This window comes from Peromyscus californicus, unplaced genomic scaffold (assembly GCF_007827085.1).
Source record: "Peromyscus californicus insignis strain IS unplaced genomic scaffold, ASM782708v3 Scaffold_3__1_contigs__length_106647218, whole genome shotgun sequence".
Lineage (NCBI taxonomy): Eukaryota > Metazoa > Chordata > Mammalia > Rodentia > Cricetidae > Peromyscus > Peromyscus californicus.
The window spans coordinates 52,175,361-52,195,448 of record NW_026294551.1 but is presented as its reverse complement, the minus strand read 5'-3'; the positions used below and the strand labels follow the sequence as shown (position 1 = coordinate 52,195,448).

Below are 20,088 nucleotides of genomic sequence, written 5' to 3'. Positions count from 1 at the left end.
AGAGGTGTTGGTTTGCTCATTCGTTTATTAACGTCAAACATTCCAGGAATCCAGCATCAGCAAATTTATTGAGTATATACTGAGCGCCTCTCTATTAATTATTTGATTCATTTTAGACAGACTCTCACTGGCTGACTTGAAATCCACTGTGTAGACCAGGCTGGCCCTGAACTTGCTGTGATCCTCCTGCCTGTGCCTCCCACATGCTGGGATTACAGGTGTGCACCACACCTGGATTTTTGTTTGTTTCTTAAGACAGGGTCTTGCTGGGCAGTGGTGGCGCACGCCTTTAATCCCAGCACTCGGGAGGCAGAGGCAGGCAGATCTCTGTGAGTTCGAGGCCAGCCTGGTCTACAGAGTGAGATCCAGGACAGGCACCAAAACTACACAGAGAAACCCTGTCTCGAAAAACAAAAACAAAAACAAGACAGGGTCTCATATAGCACAGGTTAGCCTGGATCTCACTCTGTAGCCCAGGCAGCCTTGTATTTGCAGGAATCCTCTTGCCTCAGCCTCCAGAGTATTGGAAATAGAGATTTTAGCCACTGCACCCAGTTTTTAACCTCCCTAATATCTACTTTACAGATAGTTATAATTGAGTTTCAGAGAAGTTAGGGATTTGCCTACAGCAGTCACTTCAAATTTTGTTTCTTGTACTGCACAGCGGTCTCGACCTTCAACTACTATAGTTGCCTGCTAGACAACAGAAGCCTTGATTCAGTTTAGCATTCTCAAAGCATTTGAAGGTGCTAGACCCTGTGCTGGACAAGACTGACATCACTTCTGCTTAGATTCACATACTTAAAATTCATAGTATCGGGGCTGGAGAGATGGCTCAGAGGTTAAGAGCACTGGCTGCTCTTCCAGAGGTTCTGAGTTAAATTCCCAGCAACCACATGGTGGCTCACAACCATCTGTAATGAGATCTGGTGCCCTCTTCTGGTATGCAAGCATACACACAGAACACTGTATACATAATAAATAAATAAAAATCTTTAAAAAAATTCATAGTATCAAACATTACCAAAGGACTAAGGCAGCTAAACAAAAGAGCCAAACTCACCAGCTCAAGAAAGATGCCAGGGCCAGCAAGATGCCTGTCTCATCAAGCCTGGTGACCTGAGTTAGATCAACAAGACCAACGTGGTGACCAAGGAGAGCTCCACCCAGAGGTAGACCTTTGACCTCCTTATGTACACCCTAGCACTCGAGCATGCACCCAAACCCATGTAACAAAATTTTGTAAAACAATGTTCGTAGAGAGGTGATTCCAACATGTATCTCAAAGCAAAGGCCAGTGAGAATGTTGACAGCTAGTGTCTCAGTTGGGTTTCTACTGTGTAGTAAAACGCCATGACCAAGAGCAACTTGGGGAAGAAAGGGTTTATTTCAGTTTACAGCGCTCAGGTCACCCTCCATCACTGAAAGAAATCAGGGCAGGAACCTGGCTGATGCAGAGGCCACAGAACAGTGCTGCTTACTGGCTTGCTCCACCTGACTTCTTACACAACCCAGGACTTGGGGGCACCACCCCTAGTGGGCAGGGACCTCTCACGTCAATCATCAATCATCAATCAAGAAAATGCTTCACAGGCTTACCCACAGGCCAGTCTGGTGGGGGTGTTTCTCAACTGCGGTTCCCTCTTCCCAAATGACTCTAGCTTGTGTCAAGTTGACATAAAACCAGCCAGCACAACTGGAAGTCGGAGAACACTCCAGGGGAAAAGAAAAGTAAGTGCAAAGACAAGGAAGCGATGTCGAGGTCTGGGCGCTTCAAGCAGAATAGCAGCAGCTCAGTGCAGCTGGACCGAGTTTAAGTGTGGCTTATTAAAACACAAGACCGAAAAAGAAAAACATCCGTGGGGCCAAAGAAACGGGCAGAATGTTGAAAGTCTTTGATATCCCTACCCACAAGGCAGCGGGAGTCGGCAAAGGGTGTTCTTACTCATTTTTTCTTTTCAGCTAGTCACTACATAACCCAGACTAACAGAAAATGTAATCCTCTTGCCTCAGCTTCTTGAAAACCATTTTAAACAGAAGGATGTCAGGTTTAAGTTTTAGGAAAATCACTTCTGGATGGGAAGAACTGAGGGTGTCAGGCAGAGAGGCCGTGTAGGAGAAGGACAGAGTGATGGGGGGAAAGGAGGGCTGGGCAAATGAGTCAGGGGGGCATCCAGACCAAGTCCATCCAGATGTGCCAAGACGGCTCCCGAGAATTCAAACTCACTGAAGCGATGTTTATACTAAGGCTGGGAATGGGAATTTTCAGAGGGAGTATTAGTGTTGGAAGAGATCTTGAGACACGCAGAACACCTTACCTCAACTCCACAGAGAAAGAAAAGCCCAGAGAGGCAAATTCGCTTGCTCAAGGTCACACAGCACATTCGTCAGTGGCAGAACATGACTGTCTATTATATAGTTACACAGCATCACCCATCCCCTAGTGAGACTAACCGGCTGCAGGTGCTGTGTCAACATGAGTAGATCTAAGGTGCTGGAACAAAACTTGGAGGGATTGGATACAGCTCCTTCCTCTTCGGCTTCGCCACTAGCAACTCCAGCGATCGTACTTTCCTGCAGAGCACTGTTAAGAGGAGCAGAGAGTGCAGTCGGAGTGCCTATCCTAAGGGCTGAGATCCGCTCCCAACATTCCCACTCCAGCTAGGGAAGGGAGTAAAGGGCAGACAGCAAACCGCCCCCCCCCCACTTCCCTCCCACGTGGTCTCTCCAGCCAAGTTCTCACGGAGAGGCCCCTCCCTCGGCGGCTCCACTGTTGCCATGGCAATTGGGTGGGTGGACAGCCCGTCCTATCTAGAGGCCACCAGCCCTCGCGTGGGGAGTTGCCATAACAACCCCCTAGTAATAGAGGGGGTTGGGTCCCGCCTCCCTTCCCCCGCAAATAGAGAGGTGGGTGGTTTGATTGGCAGCTAGGCACACGAAAGAAAGAAGGAAAGGAGTCAAGTAAAAAAAAAAAAAAAAATCCAGGAAGGAATTAGGGGAGAGGAGGCCAAAAAAAAAAATTAATAATAATAATAATAATAAAAGGGGGAAAGGAAGGGGAGGTGTGTGCGCACGCGCAACCAGCAGGTGGGCGCGCTCCTGCCACGCCGGGCTCCCGCAGGGCTCGGGGCCGGCGCGCACCCTCCGCCCGCTCTCCTGCGCCTGCGCGCAGGTGTCGGCGCCCGGCGGGAGGGGGCGCCCGGCGCGCTCGCGTCACGGCCGGCTCCGCGCGTGCGCAGGGGCAGCCGGCGGCTCGGGTTGCAGGCGCGCGGGTGAGAGCGCCTGTCAGCCGCTGGGTCGGTCCTCCCGCTGGCCCTCCCCCCTCCCCCGGCCTTTGGGGCAGGCGCGGTGGAGCCCGCCCCCCCGGGTCCCCCCAATGGGGGAGAAGCGGCGACGGCGGCAGCAGCGACGTGAGCGAGCCGGAGCGTGAGCGGCCCTGCGGCGGCCATGGGCGACCCGGCCCCCGCCCGCAGCCTGGACGACATCGACCTGTCCGCCCTGCGGGTGAGCGCCGCCCCCAGCCTCGCCCCGGCCCGCGCGCGACCCCTGCCCCTCTCCCCGGCTCGGCTCGCGCCGCCCGGGCCCCCGCCCTCTGCAGATTCCCGGAGCCAGTTCGGTCCCCACCCTGTGCTGCCCTCCCCCACACTTGCCTGCCACCCCTACCTTGCTGCTGGGATTCCGGGTCCCCACCCTCCTAGGCGTGTGAGGGTCACCTCTAGTGTCCCTAAATCCAGTTCGGCATCACCTGCAGAGTCTTTGTGTGTGTGTGTGTGTGTGGCCCCCTCACCCTGCCTCGGTCCTCATGTCTCCTTCCACCTCCACCTCCTCCTCCGGCTCCTGGAATTTTGACTTTGCAACTGCCTCCGCCTCCCCCACACCCCCCGTTTTCTTCCTCGCCTACCCCTGAATTGCAACTTGGGCGGCATTTCACCTCCTCACTCCACCCCACACACCACCTACGTCTCCATCCCACGTTCACTTTCTCTAGCCCTTCTCTCGCGTTTCAAGTGCAGCTTTCCAGCTCCAGGCATTTCCGGTCTCGGGGTCCCTGAATATTACATTACTAACTCTGCAGCCGTGTAGGGCTGCGAGGACGGACAAGTGCAGGGGGGGGGGGGGGAGGAAGGGAAGCCTTGATTTCCCTCGGAAACTCGGGCCGGAAGACGATGTTTACATACATGTACACACAGAAAACACATGCTGCCTGTGGTCGGTAGTGAGGGGTTGGCGAAAGTCGTGGGGGTGGAGGCCAAGGAGACCTGGAGGGAGGGGGCTCATTAGGAAAGCGGTTAAGAGGAAGCAACTGTGTCAGGAATGTGCTTTGAAATAACCCAATTATTGTTCCACGTGGGGCGCTTACTCTCCCTCTCTCCTTCCGGAATTTTTAATTCAGCAGCATTTGTATGTTTTTCTTTAGCGGGCAGCTTTGTCTTAAGGGCAATATTGTGATTTCAAGGTGAACCACTCCAGACTGTGTCCCAGGAGGTGTTTTGATTCCGTGCCCTACGAGCTTTCCCAACCGGCCAAGGTGTAGATAGAGCAGGATTTCCCACCTCATGCTTAGCTTCTTAGAAGATCCCCGAGCAGCACATTGTCTTCTGGCTTTTGAATTAACCAGGGAAAAGGCATTCAGCCCACAAGTGCCCCGGATATGACTGGAGGGGAGAGAGAATTGAAGAGAGCAGAGTCATGTTGTTAATTGGGTTTCTCTAGGTGACACAGTTTTTTTTTTTTCCCTTGCCATTCAGGTCATAATTTGTTTGGTGCAATGTTGGGTTATGCTGGAGATAAGTTTTAGGAGAACAAGGCTGAGCATTGGATCTCGATCTCTCTCTCTCTCTCTCTCTCTCTCTCTCTCTCTCTCTCTCTCACCCCCCCTCCCCTCTGTCCCTCTGCCTCTGTGTGTGTTTCAATGGGGGAAGGCCATGGGAGGTCAGTTCAGTCAGTGTTTAAACTGGGGTGCTCAAGTCCTTTGGAATGGAAGGTGGAAATCCAGGTTTTGAGTAAAGTCTCTTAATGTGCTTGGATTTGGAATGATATTGCAAATTGAAGTTGTTGATTAACTCTGGCCACAGGTTCTCTGGTGACCGAGACACTGTGACACAGTGAGTAGGTGCAGACCATGACCTTTGATTGGAACCTCGGTCCTCTGGTTGCTTCTCTTTTCTTTTGGTTTCTCTGGTAACTTCATCTGGGCCCCCGACTTGGGATTTCCAGCAATTCTGCAATTGCTATTTGACCTTGGACATGGCATTTCCCTTCTGGACTTCCCTCCTTGAGTGTGTTGGCCTCCTCCTGGTTCTCCGCTCCTTCCCTTCAAGGGAGCTGGGTGACCTGTTCCCTGTCCTTCTGTCCGTCCTGCCTTCTGCCTCTGAAGGAAACAAGGCACGTCTCTCGATCCGGCACCCCAGGACTCGAGGTAGAGCCATGCTTTCTTGAAATGGAAAGGCTGCTGTCTCCTTGCTGCTGGCTTCTCTCAGTGGCCAGTCCCATCCAGCACACCTCCAACAAGTGCTGTGGCCCCATCGGACGGCTGGCTCAGTCACACCTTAGTCTTCTGTTCCTGTTTTCTAGAGGGACATGGTACTGGTGTTGGTGGTTGGGGTAGGGTGAGCAAAGCCTTAATGAGCCTAAGATGTCTTTCTCCTCGTGTTTCAAGATAAGGCTTGGTTTTCAGCTGGTAGTGAGAGTAACAGTCTGATATTAGAGGAAGATTGAATTGCACTAATCTCTTAGCAAGGAGGCCAGATGGACCTGCTACTTTGCGACCACACCACCCTTGACTTCTTGGGCTGTTGTCCAACAGTATGGTGGGATAGTGTAGTCGGGGAGGAACATCAGTCTGGAGTTGCTTTCCTGAAGTCAAGTCCCTGTCTCCTCACTTCCTGTAGGATACAGGCCTTGGTCCTTTATCCCTACTTCCCTCCCTGCAGACTCTGCAATGAGTCTTATTTCCCTAAGCTCCATTTTCTTGCCTGTGTGGTGGGAATGTCAGAATAGCACTGAACAGAGAGTTACTGAAATTAAATGAAATGCAACACATTAAGTTTTTAGCTCAGTTCCTAGCACAGAATTGAGAAGCATCCCAGGACAACTCTAATAAAAAGCACTCTCTTCCCTGCTTTATGTTTTTGTAAAATTCCTTTTTCATAGTTCTTATCACTGGTTGACATAGATGTATTTCTGTCAGTCTTGACTAAAATGTGAATTAGGGCTCGAGGTATAACTCCGTGGTAGCTGTCTGTTTAGCATGCATGATATCCTAGGATCCTCAGTGCCACAAAAATAAAAGCACACTATCAGCTAGAATTTTGACTGTTTTGTTGTGTCTGTGTCCCCAGTGCCTAGAGCAGAGTTTACATAGTGGGGCTCAGATATTTGTTAAATAAGTGCATGGTACAGTAACTGAAAGCTGTTAGTATAATGCTTGCTTAAAATACTCAAGCAAAGCCGGGCGTGGTGGTGCATGCCTTTAATCCCAGCACTCGGGAGGCAGAGGCAGGCGGATCTCTGTGAGTTCAAGGCCAGCCTGGTCTCCAAAGCGAGTTCCAGGAAAGGCGCAAAGCTACACAGAGAAACCCTGTCTCGAAAAAAAAAAAAAAAAAAAAAAAAAATACTCAAGCAGTGGTAGACCTGCCGGGCCGTGGTGGCGCACGCCTTTAATCCCAGCACTTGGGAGGCAGAGCCAGGCAGATCTCTGAGATTGAGAGCAGCCTGGTCTGTATAGTGAGTTCTAGGACAGCCAGAGCTACACAGAGAAACCCTTTTTGGGGGGATGGAGGGGGAGAAATGGTAGTCGTGACCAGAGGAGATGGCTCAGAGTAAAGGCAGTTACTATCAAGCCTGATAACAACCCCGAGTTTGAGCCTCAGAACCCACGTGGTGGAAGGAGAGAATAGACTCTCCTGGGTTGTCCTCTGATTTCCACATGTGTGCCATGATGCATGTATGTGTGAGTGTGCGTGCACACACAAACAAATAAATCTACTAGGTGTTGTAGCACACACCTTTAACCCTAGCAGAGGTAGATGGGATCTCTTTGAATTACAGGCCAGCCTGGTCTACATGGTTCCAGGACAGCCAGGGCTACATAATAGAGAAACCCTGCCTCAAAGAAACCAAGGTTCAAGGGCAGCTTGGGATGCATGAGAACCTGTCTCAAAAACAACAACAAAAAGAATGTCCTCTGAGATGTGTTGGAATCAGACCTTACGGTAATGCAGAGCTCTGGATGCATCCAGCCAAGCCGTGACCCTGAAAGTTAGTATATCTGAGAGAAAATTTGGGCCTTGAGTTTTAAGTCATCTTTGTCTGTGTCCAAACTTGGTTATATTCCAGAAGAGTCTTCTGATTTGGCACTGCGGCTTCTCCCAAAGAATAAAGCGCGGACAGACAGAAGTAGCTGGGAGAGGGACCAGCGGGCCCCGGGATGACCTCTTTCTTTTCACATTCCTGCTTGTTGGTTGACCCACTTCATAAATCAGTTTCTTTCTACTGTCCAGCGGCTGGAAGTTTTAGACTGCAGTGTCTCTGAAGCCGTGCAGCCAGGCAGTGGGGCTGTGTTGAAGTCAGGCCACCGCACACCTTCAAGGGACTTCTTGTGGGGTGGTGGTTGTTGACAGGCGTTTTTTCTCAAATGCTTCTGCACGTTCTTTTGTGTCTCTCCAGTGGTTGTCTGTGTTCTTTGAAGATGTCTTTCCTCCTTCTCCTCCTCCTCCTCCTCCTCCTCCTCCTCCTCCTCCTCCTCCTCCTGTCTGATGCTGTGGAGCCCGCATCACCAGGAAAGCTGGCAGTGGGGCATGTGCCTAGGCTGCTGAGCAGTGTGGCACTGCGGGTGTGTGCTGAGATGCTGCTGTCCACAGGGTGATGACAGATGCCACAGGCAGAGGGATGGGAGGACTGACCTCCTGCAGCAGCAGGGAGGGCATGTGGTGACCTTTCTCCTAGAGAATGACAGAAGGGGCAGGGGATTCGAAGGCCTGTGGCATTTGAAGTGATGTGAAATGTCGCTGTGGTCAAATGATAAAAAGATGACAATGGAGAACATGGCTGGGACGGGCGTTCAGCCCTACCCAGACAAGGAGGGGGACGTGACCACTCTTGTCTATGTAGGATGGGACAAATTGCTATATCCTTAGTAGCACGTGAAGGAGCAGTTCTTTGGGAAATCGAGGTGTGTGTGTATGTACACACGTGTGTTCATGTGAGAGTGTGGGTGCACATACCTGTGGAAGTTAGGGAATGTTGGATGCTTTTTTTTTTTTTTTTCATTCTCCACCTTATCCCCTTGACACAGGGCCTCACTGATCCCCAGGCTTGTTATTTGGGGCTAAGCTAGCTGGTCAGTGAGCCCCTGGTACTGTCTACCTGTTTTATCCCCCCCCTCAGTGTTGTGGTTACAGGCACACATCCTGTGCCTAACTTTTGGAGTAGTTGCTCCCCACTTCCAGCTGACAGCAAGTGCTGTTCCCCGCAAAGCTGTCCCTCTAGCCCCGAAAGTGAGGGTTTGACAGTGAAAGGAAGGGGGAGTGGGCTGAGAGGTGGTTCAGTGAAGTGTCCGCTGTGCAGGCATGAGGGCTTGACTTTGGATCGCCAGTACCCATGTACAAGCCAAGTAGTATGTCACATACCTGTCATCCCAGTGCTGGGGGCTGAGGCCGATGGATCCCTGGAGTTCATTGGCCTGTTAGCCAAGCCAAGTGAATGAGCTCTAGGTTCAGTGTGAAACCCTGTCTCAAAAAGTAAGGTAGAGAACCATTAAAGAGGGAAGGAAGATACTGATATTGACCTCTGGCCTACACACACTCACTCTCTCTCTCTCTCTCACACATACACACACACACACACACACTCACTCGCATGGCACCTACATGTACATGTACACACATGATTGTATATGTTACTCTTTGGTATCTCTCCCCCCACCCCCATTAGCAGGAAAGGGGGTCAGCAAGACTTTGGTCTGGTTTGCCCCTCACTCTCACCCCAAGGGCTTATGATAGTATATAGGGTCCAAATCCATTCAGCTACGAACTGTGCCTGAAACAGGATAACACACACTATTTGGTCTATTTAGAACACTTTGTCACTTAGTGGAAAGGATGGCAGAAGTGTACAACTTCTGTTGGCAAACTTGCAGTTTGGTTTAGGTCTGTAAACACGGAGTGCAGTCACCTGTCCACCCAATCACACACACACAATCGTCCTGGGATTGGACAGTATCTCTAGAAGCCATCTGAATCTGCCTGCAGACTTTGTGTCCAGAGTCCTGTCAGAGTTGTGGGTGCTGACCTTTCCTTCGTCACTGAGCATTGTCAGTATCCTGTTGACATCAGGCTCTAGACCCTATGGGAAGGATGTGATACTGTACTCAGTTCTGTACTAAGCTTTTGAACCAGTACTCTGTGAGCATCCCACTAAGAAGTGCCTTTGCAAACCCACATCTTAGAAGCACCGCCCCCCACCCCATCTCCTGCCGGGGTCTTGTAGTGCCCAGGCTGGCCTCAGATTCCTGGGCTCAGGTGGTCCCTCTGCCTCAGCCTCCCACGTGGTTGGTACTACAGGCATGTACCACCATGTCCTCCTAGGCTCTCCTCATCTTTTTGTTTTGTGAGTGTTTTGCCTGCATCATATGTGTGTTTGGTGCCTGCAACAGCCAGAAGAGGACACAGGAGTCCCTGGGACTGGAGTTACAGGCAGTTGTGAGCTGCCATGTGGGTGCTAGGGTTTGAGCCCAGGTCCTCGGAAGAGCATCCATGCTTTTAGCCTCTGAGCCATCTCTCCAGCCCTGTTCTTATCTTAATGGTTAGTGCTTCCTCAGTATCTTAGAACCCTCAAGGTTGGGCATTCTTGTTAATTCTGATTGTTATGAACTTATATTTATTTTCTGTGGTGCTGTGATTGGTAGCCAATCATCTGGAAATCCAATGTTCAGTCCCATACTCTCTCAGAACCCACTTTATAACCCACTTATAACTCAGTTTGTGCCACTAACTCTCTAGACTTTCCCCTCTTAGGTTGAAAAATAGAAGAAAGTAATTAAGTTAGTTAGTTAGTTAGTGAATGGACCTTTGTTTGTTTGTTTTCCGGAGCTGAGGATCGAACCCAGGACCTTGCGCTTGCTGGCAAGCGCTCTACCACTCAGCTAAATCCCCAACCCCGTGAATGGACTTTTTAAAATAATTTGCTCATATATGAATGTGTGCATGTATCATGTATGTGTGTCCCATGGTGTGTGTGCTTAGAAATCAGAGGACAACCTTGGGTGTGCATCCTCACTTCCCACTTTATGTGAGGCGGAATCTTCTGTTCATTGCTGTGTGAGCCAGGCTAGCTGACTCCAGCTTCCAGAGTTTCTCCTCTCTGCCTTTCATCCTGTCCTAGGAACCCTGCATCTGGCTTACACAGGCCCTGGAGGCTTGAACTTGGGCGCTGTGCTTGCGGTTAGCTTTACCCACGGGCCATCTCCCCAGTCCTAATCGACTTGGTGGTGGTTCTGTTTTGCTTTTGCTGGTCCTACTTGGTTGCCCAGGCTGGACCGGAATTCCTGTAGCACAGGCTGACTCAAACTTTATCCTCCTACTTGAGCTTCCCAAGTGCCGGGATTACAGTATGACTGCACAAGTTTCGTTTTGTTCTGTTTTTCTTGTCACTGTTCCCTGAACAGTATGGTATGGCAACTGTTACATGGCTTTTAGATTTATATTAGGTATTAAAAGTAATCTAGAGATGATTTAAAGTCTATGGGAGAGTGTGTAGCTTCTATGCAAACACTACACGATTTAGCTATGCTTGATGACAAGAGCATGTAGTCCTAGCGGTTTTGTTACGTTGAGGCAAGAGAATTGCAAGTTCAAGGCCTGCCTTACTAGAGAGTAAGCTTAAAGCTGGCCTGGGCAACTTAATGAACTGTCTCAAAACCAGAAGTAATAAGAGGACCGGTGAAGCTGGGTGTAGTGGCGCACACCTTTGATCTCAGCACTGGGGAGGCAGAAGCAAGTGGAGCTCTGTGTTTGAGGCTGGCCTGATCTACATAGTGAGTACTAGGACATCCAGAGCTACATAGTGTGACCTTGTATTGGGGGGGGAAATACGAAAAGAAAAAAAGAAAGAGGGCTGGTGAGAAGAAATGGCTTAGTAGTTAGGAAGCACTTACTGTCCAGTCTGATGACCCAAGTTCAGTCTCCAGACCCACCTAGTGTTTGTTTTGTTGTTTAAGACTAGAGTCTGGTTGTTAGGTTAGGTTAGCCTTGGAACTGCTATATATCCCAGGCTGGTCTCAAACTTGGAATTCTCCTGCCTCCGCCTTCCAAGTGCTGGGATTATAGGTTTGTGCCACTCTGCCAACTTTTTTGCATTATTTTTCTGATTTGAATTGTTTTAAGACAGGGTCTTACTTTGTGTCCTGGCTGGCCCAGAACTGAGTATGTTAACCCCCTGAGTGTTGGGATTAGAAATGTGAGTCAACACTCCTGACTTGTTTTTACAAGACCAACTGGTTGGTTGGTTGGTTGGTTGGTTGCGAGGCATAAGCCTAGCTGGCATTGTTTTAAGAAAAAGAAAAGAAAATAGAGATGAAGCAGCAGGTAGGTAGAATTAGTTGGTGGCTAAAAATGGAACTGCATCATTGGTCAACAACTGTGAGCCATGAGTCTGAGGAATTGAAAACTCCAGACTTAGCTTTGGTCCAAAGAATTTATTCTCAACCTTTCTTGAGGAAAAAAAAAAAAAAAGAAATGTTTTATAAACTAAGAGATTGAATGTGGAAAGGGCACAAGACTATAATCTCACATGTATTATTGGGGGAGGGCTCCTGAGTCTTGAGTCTGTGGACTCACATGTGGTTCTGTGGGGGTGGGTGTCCCTGTGTCCCTGGGAGCTGAATTGTTAGTGTGAGTGGTGGCTGAGGTAAACGTGTCTCAAGAGTAAGAACAGCCAGGCTCGGCCTTGGACTTAGCTCTTACGGTCTGCGGGAAGTGGGATCCTTCCTCTAACATTAGATAGCTTCTCTATATAAATAGACGAGACTCATTTACATTGTGTGCAAGTGAAGGATGAGTGGGGTGTGTAGGGGGAGTGTTAGTGATTTTTGAATGCTCCAAAGGAAAGAGGGTTGGGGAAGCCACAAGTCTTGGGCTTCTTGGAGGAGCCAGACTCTAGAAGCAGCTTGGATGTCTGGTGGCTGGCGTGTGGAAGATGGTGGGACGGGCTGGGAGGAATTGGGTGGCACAGCCTGCGGGGGGAGGAGTCTGAAAGGCTTGAAGGAGATGAATGGAGGAAGTAGGGACTGTTTGAGAAGAATGAGGATGGCTGGTGAGGGAGGAGACCTTCCATGGAGAAGGTAGTTAAGACCTCACACTACAGAAGTTCATGTCCTCACAGCAGGAGGCCATTCAGGCCAAAGCTGACAGGTGAATGGAACATTCCTGCAGCCTGGGAACCCCAGCCAGCGTTCAAGGCTCACTGAGTGCATATGGCACTGAATGCTTTTGACTCACCTTTGGTACCTCTGCCTCTTCTGCGGGCTGATAATAGTTGGCCTTCTGAGGGAGGGTGGAAAATTCTCACCCTTTTCTGCCAGGAACTGTTTGAGCATGGGATTTGAAGAGTGGACTGTAAATTGTTCCTAGAACAAGGAGTTAAAGGGAGTTTTCCATGGACAGCGATTCTTTTTTTTTTTTTTTTTTTTTTTTTTTTGGTTTTTCGAGACAGGGTTTCTCTGTGTAGCTTTGCGCCTTTCCTGGAACTCGCTTTGGAGACCAGGCTGGCCTCGAACTCACAAAGATCCGCCTGGCTCTGCCTCCCGAGTGCTGGGATTAAAGGCGTGCGCCACCACCGCCCGGCGGACAGCGATTCTTAACAGGGAGAGACTGAGAATCAAAAAGTCTGAGTAAAGAAAATTCCACCTTCTTCAAGACCTACCACAACTTGTTTTTTCCCACAAAGTGTTTGTCGTAGTGCCAGCCCTTAGCTGATTATCTTATCTGTTTCTTATAGGCCATATGACTTAATTTGATTACATATTACTGTATATACCACTTCCTTGTGCTGGGGATCCTGACCCATATTTCCTATTGATCTGTTACTGCCTATCAAGATGCTGAGTACATGCCAGGGATTCAGTAATTATTCACTTGGCTGGAGACAGGGCTCTTGACTTGTTCTGCTGGGTTTAGTTCCCGAGCCATAAAGGATGGCTAGAATATAGTGAGCCCATGGGGAGCCCAACAGTACAAGTGAGTGCTCAGTGGTTCTCAGCTGAGTGGCACTGCCCTCCAGGGTGTGTTTAGAACCGCTGAGGAGGGAGGTTTAACTGTTAACTATGTCTTGGGAACACTAAAGGCACTTAGCATGTGGGGACACGGATGTTAGCCATCCGGCAGTCTTGCAGACATTGCATTGAAGAATTGTTTTTCCACTCTTGGTGGTTTGTAGGACTTCTGTGACTTTGTTATGGAGATGGGAGAGGCTAGTTAGGTGTCTTCTGTAGGTAGGAAGGAGTTCTTGTCTCCTGTTCACCTCTTTCTGGGAAGAGTGAGGAATTACTTTTGCACATGGCACATATCTCTCAGACTGAGAGCTGTGTCTGCCAGTACACCTCTGGTTACCTGCCAGCCTGTAGGGAGGTTTTCATGTTCTCTTCACTACCCACCTACTTTTCAAGGCACATTTGTAAGAAAGTGGTGGAAACCTGCAGAACCTGGGCTTTCGTTCTCAGTAGCTCAGAGAGGAGCCTTCAAGAAAAGAGCTGAACAGGGAACCCCAAGAGCAGAAGTGGGTGTGTGTGAGCAGTGTTAGAAACAGAGGCCAGGGTATCTGTTTCCTCGCTCGTGTCTGTTCTTTTGCTTGTCCCCTCAAGCTGGAGGAAGGAGTCTCATTTCAGATCAGTCGCTAACAAACTGAGAGGCGTACTTGGCCCTGCCCTATCAGTTCTTCCCTCAGCTTTCCCTCACCCCTCTACCTTGTGGGGAAGTATGAGAGGGCAGAAGGCACCTTGCCACAGTGTACCGGGCCACAGGAGCCAGAGGTGTGCAGCAGGACTTGACAGACACTTGTGTTTGTTTAGCTGAGGTTCAGAGAACCTGGAGAAGTCCCTCCAACCTTAGCAAGACTGTGTGCACTGCTGTGGGACAACGCAAGGCAGGATAGGGCACAGGAACACGTGGGCCAGAGTCCGATTTTCTGGCCCTTGAATCCTCTCTCATAAGGCCTTCTTTTCCTGTCTTTCTTCAGTTCAGAACAAAGGATGCTTTGATTCGAGTCATTTGTATTTTAATGTGTTCGTTTCAGAAGGGGGTTTGGAGCTGGAGCAAGGAGCACTCACTGTGCGCTAGGTTCTGTCCTTGTGTGATCTCAGTTTCCCTCACAGTAGCCCTTTGAGAGGTGGATGATGAACCACGCTTTCGACAAGAGAAACTACTTGGAAGTTTAGTAACCTGTCTGAGATCTGAAGCTGGGCCTGGATTGGGTCTCAGATCAGACTCACCACAGAACCAGAACTTTTGTTAATTGCCTATAATTGGAGGCAAGGGAGTATGGGGGTGGGCATTGAGGGGAGGGCGGGAGGGCAATGTCTGATCAGCACCTTGTACTGTTTTCTGCTTGCTTCAGTTGCAAATGTGTAAGATTTCTATGACCTGTAGCAAATGGGTTTTGTATGTTTGCTGAGGACTTGTAAAGTCCTTGGTGACTTTTAGGACATGGCTCATTTAATGGATTAGAGACAGCCAGTGTGAAAATGGTTTCTGCCCTGTAGGAGCACAGGGTTCAGATATCCAGGTCTGTGTCTTAAAAAAAAAAAAAAGATTTATCTTTATTTTTCATATATGAGTGTTTGCCTGCATGTGGGTATGTGATGTATGTATGTGCACTGTGTGCATGCCGGTGCCCATAGAAGCTTGAGGAAGGAACTGGAGTCCTTGAACTGGAATTACAAGTGGCTGGGAGCGTCCATATGGGTACACGGAACTGAATCCAGGTTCTCTGCCAGAGTAGCAAGCATTCTTAACCATTGGGCCATCTCTCCAGCTTCTTAAAACAAAACAAAACAAAAAAACTTTCAAATGGTTAAAATATGTAACGTCGGCTTTACATTTAGTATACTTTAAGTGTCCAGTTTTGCAGCATTAAGTAAATTCCATCACCATCCTCCAGATGTTTTCCTGTGTCTCTGAGTCCGTCAAACACTCTTCTGTGCCCTGCTTCCCCAGCCCAGACTTCTTCCCTCTTTGTGTTCAGAATTGAGCAGAGGACTGGGCATCGACAGACGCTTACTATTTGTCAAGTCAGGAGAAGTGAACTGTTTCAGAGCCGTCAGCTGACTTAGAACATGGCCCTCGCTGCTGGCTCTGATGCACACTCACGGGCCTTTGAAAGGGGCTTCCAAAGAAAGGGCGTCTTGGTATCACAGGGGATTGGGTGGGCAGTTAGAAGGGAAATAAACGGTCTCTGTATTCAGCCCACGTAACTTGCAGGAACTCCTGGCCATGCTGCTGTTCTTGTATCTGTCATCAGCTTTTTCCTTCATTTCATCCTGGTGCTCTGAGGGGCATGTGTTAGAGCAGTGGTTCTCAACCTTCCTAATGCTGCAACCCTTCAATATAGTTAGTTCCTCATGTGGGGACCCCCATCCATAAAAAAAATTTTGTCGCTACTTCATAACTAATTTTGCTACTGTTACGATTCGTAATGTAAATATCTGTGTTTTCTGATGATCTTAGGCCACGCCTGTGAAAGGTCGTTCTACCCCCAAAGGGGTCGTGACCCCACAGGTTGAGAACCAGTGTGTTAGAGAAAGCTGGAAAGAAGTTCATGTAGAGGGTGAAGATAATACAATTTAACAGCTTGCTGCATTTGTGCATGAGGGGGGCACACGTGCTACTGGGGCAACTTAGAGTGAGGTCAGGCTCTGCTTTCCTCTGAGGTGTTCACACCGGTGGACAGACTCAAAGCATGACCCAGAAATAGCTTGTGTATCTTAGAACAGAGCCCTGCCGACCTAACTTTTCCTTGTCCATGCCATCTAACAGTTTATTCTTTGACTTTTAGTGGGATATGGGAAACATGAGAGAGATAAGTCTTGGTATTCAAGTAAGCCAGAAAGAGTGGTGGCCTCCGGGGGAGGTCAGGTGCAGGCAGTAGAGGCCTGCAGGTCATGATTTGGAGGTAGTAACTCCAGGGTGCATGTGGTTAGGACTGTGCCCTAGATTATCACTCAGAAGAAGCCTGCCCTCCCGACCTCCCCATTTTCTCAAGATAGTGTTGATCCAAAGTCAGGGAAAGCCTGTAGATCAAAAGGTCCCTTTCTCTGTTTTTAGAGGAGGCTCCATGTGTTCAGCCCAGTATGAATTGAGGCTGGTTGCTTTTCTTGGATGCAGGTTACCCGACCCTACTGCTCCAAGTCTGACTAAAGGAATGTTCTATTGCTTCTCTTAGAACTTGTCTCCCGTGGGTGTCCTCCTGTAGTCCGGTATGTTGTTGCCATCTCCGTCCCTAAGAGAAGCCAAATGGGACTTTACTGCTGACTGTCTGAAGCAGAGCACCCGCCGGCCACCTTGCATTTTAAAAGTTGGTAGCAGAAGGCCAAGGCTCTAGAGCTAGAGCTGACTTCTCATACTTAGGTGCTTGGTAACCCGTTGGATTGCCCAGTCCCTGGCATATTTGAAGTGTTCGTGAGTGCTGGTCATCCTGGGGTCCTAGGTGTGTAGCCCGTTCAGCAGGTTAACAATGAGTACTTCCCAATCCCCTGCCCTGGCTTCATGACCTCATTGAGTAAAATTGATGTCTAGAGAGTTCCCAGTCGGAGGCCTGCCAGGATGAGGGCCTGCTCATCTTCAGTAGCTGCTTTTGAGCAACTAGACCCATGGGGCGGGATTGGTGCCAGGAGACCCGGCACTCCTTCCCATTCCAGCTCTAGCAGAAGTCTCCCCCGGACTTGGTTTCCTCCCCTGAAAAATGAGGGGGTAGGAACTCAGTGGCTTCCAGTCAGAGACTCAGTCAAAATCACCTGCACATAGCCAGGCCTTGTCCAGGTGATTCACCACGCTCAGGGTGGGGCCCTGGTGTCTTGGTTTCTTGTCCAGAACTGCAGAACCAGACTCGAGACCTAGAACTCTTTCCGTAACTCCGAGTTCATATTATAAGGTGTTTTGTTTGTTCTTTTTTAGTTGTGTTGGGTTTTTTTGTTTTTGTTTTTTGACAGGATCTCACTGTGTCACCTTGGCTGACCTGGAACTTGCTCTGTAGCCCAGACTGGCCTTGCATTCACAGAGATCCACCTGCCTCTGCCTCCCGAGTGCTGGGATTAAAGGTGTGTGCCCCACACCTGGCTGTTGTGTTTATTCTTACCACTGATTTAGACATACAGATCAACCAGACGGGCCGTTTGTGGTGGTCTCTGTCGGAGGAAAACTCCTCTGGGTGTTAAGCCAGGCAAGGCAGGAGTTGAGAAGAATGATATGATCTTGGAGAGGCATGGGGCGATAGCAGGTAGGCATGCTGTTGGAGTTCAGGCATGGGACGGAACTAGGGACACAGAGTAAAACGAAGGTGACTTTCGGGATGTTGATAGCCAAAAGACTATCCAGATCTGTTGGTGCTGAGAGGAAAGAATAGGCAGGACCAAATGAGGATTGACTTTGGAAGTCAAAGTATTTACTTAGGTTTTGAGGATTGGGGGTGGGGCTGTAATAGGTGCAGCCCTTTTTCACACAGGCCTTGGCAATAGGCTTGGATTCAAATCCTGCTACTCACAGTGTGACCTTTGGCAAACAGCCAACACTCCACACCTAGTTTTTATCCTTTATAAAACGAGGATAATAAAACCCATATAATAGGGCTGTTGAGAGTATTAAATGAAAGTGCTTAGCCTGGTAGATGCTTATTAGATGGGGGTCATTGTGAAGCCCCTTCTCTTATTGAAGAGAGGGAATCTACAGCTCAGTTAACATTCTCTCCTGACTTAGTGTTTTGTTTAAGAAGGAGAAAACTAGCCAGTCAATTGATTTCATAATTGCTGTAATGAGTCACAGCCCCAGGTGTAGGTCTGGAATTCTGGAGCCTGGCTCTCGTTTGCTTGTCCAGGAGCTTTCCAACAGCTCCTGAAAGTCTTCCAATGTCCCCAGGAGAAAAAATGACTTGAAAATCTTATCCAAACATGAAACTCCTGTTTGACTTGCCCCTTGAGTCAGGATTCCCAGCAATCCCTGAGCAGTCTCTTTGGCCCTGCCTGTGTGTGTGTGTGTGTGTGTGTGTGTGTGTGTGTGTGTGTGTGTGTGAAAGCTGTGGACCCACCCAGAGGAAGCACTCAGTCCGGTGGGGGTACAGTTGGGATGTGAGAGGTAGGGCATCTGTATAAACATGCAAGAGCTTTATGTGAGGCACAGACTCTGGGCTGCTGGTGGAGACACACTCTTCCCTCGGAGTCCTTGGGCCCTCCTGCCCTCCAGCCTTGACTTGGTTAACTCTTAACTGTGCCTGTGGCTTCGGTTTAAATATCATGTCCTTAGCTGCCCTCCCTCCCTTCCCTACCATGTCTTCCTTTAATCTTTCTAACAGTACTCGGTCCTTTTTCTTTGCTTTCTTACAGCCATGTAACTATGTCTTCCTTCAATAGCTGCTTTGCCAAGTAGACTGTAAACTCCCTGAGGGAAGGGACTCTTTCTGTTCTGTGTATTACCTGCCACATTCCAGATTCTGCTGCCTCTGCATCCCAGCTACTTCATTTAAATAAATAAAAGATTTATTTTATGTGTATGAGTGTTTGCCTTTGTGTGTATATGTGCATTGCATGCATACTAACCTGAGGAATCAGAAAAGAGCATGGGAACCCCTGCAGCCAGAGTCACAGATGACTGTGCGTATCGGACTGTGGGTGCTGGGAACTGAACTCATCCTCTGCAAGAGCAGCAAGCACTCTCAACTGCTGAGCTGGCTTTCCACTGTTGTCCCCACCTAAGAACAGGCTAGCTTTGAACTTGTTATGTAGCAGGTGACCTTGAACGTCTGAACTTCCTGCCTCTACCTCTTGAGTGCCGAGATTACAGGTGTGCACCATCCCTTCCAGTTTTGTGAGATGCTGAGGATGGAATCTGGGGCTTCATGCATGTTAGGCAAGCACTCTCCCAACCGAGGTACACCCACAGCACTAGGTACTGGATGTATATTATTTTGTGTGTGTGTGTGTGTGTGTGTGTGTGTGTGTGTGTGTGTGTGTGTGTGTGTGTGTGTAGGTCTGAAGACAACTTCATAGAGTCATTTTTTTCCTTCCACCTTTACGTATGCTCCAGGGAATGAACTCAGGTCCCCAGGCTTTCACAGCAAGCTCCTTTACTCACTGATTGGTGTTTATTGAGTGAATGCATGAACTGGCCCATAGAGTTGGTGTGAAAGGGGTCAGAGAAGGTTTTGCAGGCACAGGAAGAGAGCCAGGCTGGTGAAAAGTCAGATGGCTGTGCTGGTGCCATCCTGCTGGTCAGGACGCTCCTTCCTAGGTCCCTTTAGCTGTAATTTCTTCTGGGTTGGTTCTTGGTGGAGCCAGGAATATCTGGTCTCCACCCTGTGGAGAGTAACCCGGGCCTTCCTTTCTAAACCTGTGATTCAAACAGTCTTTCTTCCACACCCTGCTGGCCCTACCCTCCACCTGATCTTCTTCCCCTGACTCAGCCTGGCACCCCTGTGCTCATTTCTTGATTCTCTTTGTTGGCCTCTGAACACTTTAGAACCTTCCAGTAGTTGTCTGAGGGAAGGGAGGGGTCCTCACCTTCTGCCCTTCTCATCTGGCCTCACCTTTCTGTCTCCAGTGGTGCTGGGGATTGAACCCAGGGCCTCCTCTGTGTTAGGCATGTGCCAGTCCTCTGAGCTACACCCCAGCGCCCCTTTTACCTCTTGTTGGAGACAGGATCATGAGTTGCCCAGACAGGCCTTGAGCTCTGCCTCTGTCTCCTGGGGAGCAGGGATAACAGGCATGTGCCAGCAGACCCAGCTGCTCCTTTTTTAAACTTTCTTTTCCCCCTTACCTCTCTTATGGCACTCTGTTGGACTTCTTGTATAATTAGAAGCAATGTAGAGCACGGGCAGGGCACAGGTCTC

At 49.2% G+C, this 20,088-nt stretch overlaps 1 protein-coding gene and 1 long non-coding RNA gene across 2 annotated transcripts in view; one reads left to right on the top strand and one right to left on the bottom strand.

Moving 5' to 3' along the window:
* Positions 1-1,368: 1,368 nt before the first annotated feature.
* LOC128121655 (uncharacterized) lies at positions 1,369-4,103 on the bottom strand. Its single transcript, XR_008222227.1, has 2 exons — positions 3,664-4,103; positions 1,369-2,584 (listed from the first exon to the last, which is right to left on the bottom strand). It is a non-coding gene; the product is annotated as an uncharacterized LOC128121655 (long non-coding RNA).
* Mink1 (misshapen like kinase 1) overlaps positions 3,243-20,088 on the top strand; it is a 56,206-nt gene continuing 39,360 nt past the window's right edge. The window contains exon 1 of the mRNA XM_052756492.1: positions 3,243-3,504. Coding sequence (XP_052612452.1) covers positions 3,448-3,504 — 57 coding nt within the window. The 5' untranslated portion in view covers positions 3,243-3,447. The remainder of the gene's footprint in view (positions 3,505-20,088) is intronic.